This window comes from Lepidothrix coronata, unplaced genomic scaffold (assembly GCF_001604755.1).
Source record: "Lepidothrix coronata isolate B3197 unplaced genomic scaffold, Lepidothrix_coronata-1.0 Scaffold90, whole genome shotgun sequence".
Classification (NCBI taxonomy): domain Eukaryota; kingdom Metazoa; phylum Chordata; class Aves; order Passeriformes; family Pipridae; genus Lepidothrix; species Lepidothrix coronata.
The window spans coordinates 3,017,034-3,021,223 of record NW_016690270.1 but is presented as its reverse complement, the minus strand read 5'-3'; the positions used below and the strand labels follow the sequence as shown (position 1 = coordinate 3,021,223).

At 46.3% G+C, this 4,190-nt stretch overlaps 1 protein-coding gene across 1 annotated transcript in view; it reads left to right on the top strand.

The window, feature by feature from the left end:
* The window catches only part of TRAF3IP3 (TRAF3 interacting protein 3), a 15,377-nt gene that overhangs the window by 5,772 nt on the left and 5,415 nt on the right, over positions 1 to 4,190 (top strand). The window contains exons 5-6 of the mRNA XM_017821280.1: positions 3,410 to 3,542; positions 3,806 to 3,993. Coding sequence (XP_017676769.1) covers positions 3,410 to 3,542; positions 3,806 to 3,993 — 321 coding nt within the window. The remainder of the gene's footprint in view (positions 1 to 3,409; positions 3,543 to 3,805; positions 3,994 to 4,190) is intronic.

Genomic DNA, 4,190 nt, shown 5'->3' with positions numbered 1-4,190 from the left:
ACCTCATTTTAATTTTTTTTTTTTTGCAAAAATAAAGATTTTTAGATGCACCCAAGTCTTGGCAAACCCTGGACTGAAAATCCTCCGGGCATCACTGAACCCAGGCCCTTTTTTTTTTTTTTTTTGCAAAAATAAAGATTTTTAGATGCCCCCAAGTCTTGGCAAACCCTGGACTGAAAATCCTCCGGGCATCACTGAACCCAGGCCCTTTTTTTTTTTTTTTTTGCAAAAATAAAGATTTTTAGATGCACCCAAGTCTTGGCAAACCCTGGACTGAAAATCCTCCGGGCATCACTGAACCCATGCCCTTTTTTTTTTTTTTTTTGCTATCAAGACACAATATTGAGGTGATTCATCTTGTGTAATATATTAAGCTTTTCTCTAGGGTTATTAAATCAATTTATAATTCATTGTGCCACCAAAAAAAAAAAAGGGGGCTTTGAAAGTTGTGTCGGGGCAGAAAAACGAGCGATTATTGGGCGAGAGGACACAGAAACCTTGTGTTAGACACATCCTGTGGTTTGAAACTTCCTCCTCCATTTGCTTCTTCAAATCTAATACGAGCAGGAAAAAACACCCTCTGCCACACTCTGCAGGAAGCAGCCATGAAACCTCAGATTAGAAACAGGTGGGTGCTCTTTGCTGCTCCTTTGTCTCTGCTGCTGCTGCCTCTTGCATCCAACCTCTCATCAGCCTAAAAATTAACTGGGGGCTGGAGCCAACGGTGCTGCTGGGAGGGGAATTCCTGGAGCCACAGGAGGTGCTGGCAAAGGGAGGGATGGACAGGACAAGCTGATGGTTGGCTGCCTTTTCCCAGGCCCAGGTGAGATGCCAAGTGCTTGTTGCAGCAGCTTTTTAATCTTTCCCGGCATTTTGAGTTTCAAGAACCTGCTGTTGAACACACATGGATGACTTTGAGCTCCAGAAACCACTCTGTGCCCATTCCAGAGGTGCTGCTGGTGTTCCTGGGTGCTCCTGGCTGGATGGAGCAGGAGAACACTCTGCAGGAGGTTGGGGATGGCAAAGTGAAGGGATAAAGCATTTGGTGCCTCCTTCCCCCTCCCACGATTTCACTTTTAGCTCAGAGAGCTCTTCCTACCCCAGCTCTGTGCCTTAAATCCCCCATCTGCTGCCAAACTCAACGCTGCCAGATGAGGGATGCTGAGAGAGTCTTGGTTATGATTATCAAGAGTAATTAATTTTAAGCTATTCTCCTCTTAAAGAAAATTGCTGCTTTAGTGTATTTTTCTCCTCTTCCTGGCATTTGGAGCTGAGCCTGATTTTTGGAAGTACCTCAAACTGCTCTGCAGAGTTTAAGCTCTTTGCCATTTCCAGCACATCACTGCTGCTATATGGACTTATTTTTCTAGCACAAGCATCATGCTTGGGCAAACTGGAAGCTTTCCAGAAACAGCATTTATTATTATAACCCTACCCCAGCTCTCTAAAAGGACTAAGGGAAGCAGTATCAGAGAATTCCCCAATCACAGGACAACCAAAACACTGCAGCTGTCGGCCAAAAGCAGTTTAAAAGACTTACATGGCACTTAAATGACAGCAGTGGAGAAATGCAGGAGAGTTTGAGATTTGGAGCTGCTTGTTCAGGTCACATCAGACTCTGAAAAACAGGGCTGGGGAAGTGTAAAAAAATAGGGTATTTGCCACAGGGGGTGTATTTTGAGCACATTAGCCCTAATCCTCACCCCTGCCTGGCTTATAGGACGTGACTTGGGGCCGTCTTGATGATGGTGGCTGTAGGGTTTGGGGTTTTTTTTTGCTGCTGTATTTATTTGTGTGTGTGTGTGTGTTTTTTGTTTGGTTGAATTCAAGGGATTGTTTTGGGGTTGTTTTTTTTCCTCTGAAACAGCCCCTTTCATGTAGTTAATCTTCAACATAAGGGCTTGACCAAGGTTTGCTCACATCACTTTTCTGAGGAGAGCTTATTCCATTTAGGGAAACCTTCCCATTCTATGCTCTTTTGCCAATTTATGGGCTGCAGCTCCATCAAAGGAGTTTGCAGCACAAGGACAGTGACCTCCTGGAGTAAATCCAGAGGCCACCAAGCTGATCAGAGGGATGGAGCACCCCTGCTATGGGGAAAGGCTGGGAGAATTGGGATTGTTCAGCCTGGAAAAGAGAAGCTTTGGGGTGAACTAATTGCAGCCTTTCAGTACCTGAAGGGAGCCTGCAAGAAACATGGAGAGAGACTGTTTACAAGGGCCTGGAGTGACAGGACAAGGGAGAATGGCTTCAAACTCACAGAGGGCAGGGTTAAGTTGGATATTGGAAAGAAATCCTTCCCTGGGAGGGTGGGGAGGCCCTGGCACAGGGTGCCCAGAGAAGCTGTGACTGCCCCAGCCCTGGAAATGTCCAAGGCCAGGTTGGACAGGGCTTGGAGCAACCTGGGCTAGTGAAAGGTGTCCCTGCCCATGGCAGGGGGTGGAATTACATCTTTAAGGTCCCTTCCACCCCAAACCATTCTTTGATTCCATGATTTCTGCTCCAAAGTGTAGTTGCCTTGTCCACAGCACAGTCACATCTGTGCACAACAGCTGGAACAGCACCACCCTCCAACGTGAACCTCTGCAGGCAGAGTAAGATAAACCACTGAGGAAAAGTAGGCATAATATTTCACATCTGAAACTGCTTTTCAAAATTCCACTTACTTCCTGAGCCTTTAGCTCTTTGCACCAACAACTGAACCGGGGAGATTTAGTCTTTGGGGCTCTAAACGTGCGTCTGTGCAAATTTAAACAGGGCTAAGGCACAGGGGAATCTGCTTTTCCTTAGGTCTAACAGCTATTCCTGTAACATCAAGGAGTTTCTTTTCAGAGGTGTGACTTCAAACAGCGGTGAGCAGAGAGGATACTGGTGTTCTCAGCACTGGTGGTGGAAAAAACAGCCTGTGTGAACTCTCTGCTGGAAATTTTATCTGAATTTGCAACACTCTGGTTTCACAAAGCCCAAGCAGCCTGACTAACACCGAGAGGAGATGATGATAACAAGCAAAATGAATCATCAGTGCTGCCCTCTGTCCCCCTGCCCAACTGCAAGGTGTTGCAACACAGACCCGACCTATTTTCTGAGGAAACCAGCGAGTCAGGGCTGTCACACCAGCTGGAGCTTTAGGCAGGGAGGGACCACGAGCCAGGGAACAGGGTTGTGCTCAGGGACCCTTCCAGACTCAAACCCCCTGCCTCTTAACTTATAACTTCACTGCCAGCACCTGCACTCAGCAACCAGTGAAAGTGCCTCAGCACAGTTTTTCAGCCCATAAAACTTTTGCTTCCCCCATATCCCATTTATCCGAAGTTCACCTGAATTCAGCACTGAAGAGACTTTGACCCAATTTAGCCACAATATTACAGATGAAGGGAGAAAATTAATCAAAACACAAACTAACGAAACATTGGGGGTATATTGGGTGGTTCCTGGTTTCACACATCAGTTCAATTGGTTTTTTTCCCCAGGGTCAGCTGAATGAAGACAAACTGAAGTGCAAACTAAGGGCCCTTGAAAATCAGCTGCAGGCTTGCACCCAGGTAATGTCTGAGCCCCTGAGAAACAGGGGGAAGAAAGGCACGAAAACAAAACACCAAACCACGTAATTGGGTCAGGTCTCAGTTTCCAGATCAATCCAGGTTAGATACATATCCAAAAAGGATTTTTCCTCTTTGCTGAAGCAGTGCTCCACAGAAAATCAGCAGTAGCATTTACACACTCTGGATTTGCTAATATTCAGGTTTCACAAGGTTAGGAATCTGTCAGGGAAGACCCTTCAAGCACTTCATTTCTCCCTTTAAAGAGTTACTCAAAGGAGTGTGTGAAGAAGATCCTGATAGAGATGGAGGACCAGAAGCAGACCTATGAGCAGAAGGCAAAAGAGGCCCTTCAGAAGATGCTGGAGGACAAGCTCCAAACGGAGCAGCAGCTGCAAAACTCTCAGGTGAGGAACATGTTTTACACCTGGCTTGGCTTCAGTTCAGTCCAAAGGTGATGACAGGCAACAAAGACACAAAAATATGATTTTTTAGCCACTGAGTAAAGCCCAAAGCAGCTTAATGCAACCTGTGCTCATGGTGTGAGCTGCACACAAGTTATTAAAGCCAGCTTGCAGCTGGGGAAACGTGCTGCTCTTTGTCAGCTTGAATTGTAATCCCTTCTCCTCCACCCTCCCTTTGTCCCATTCC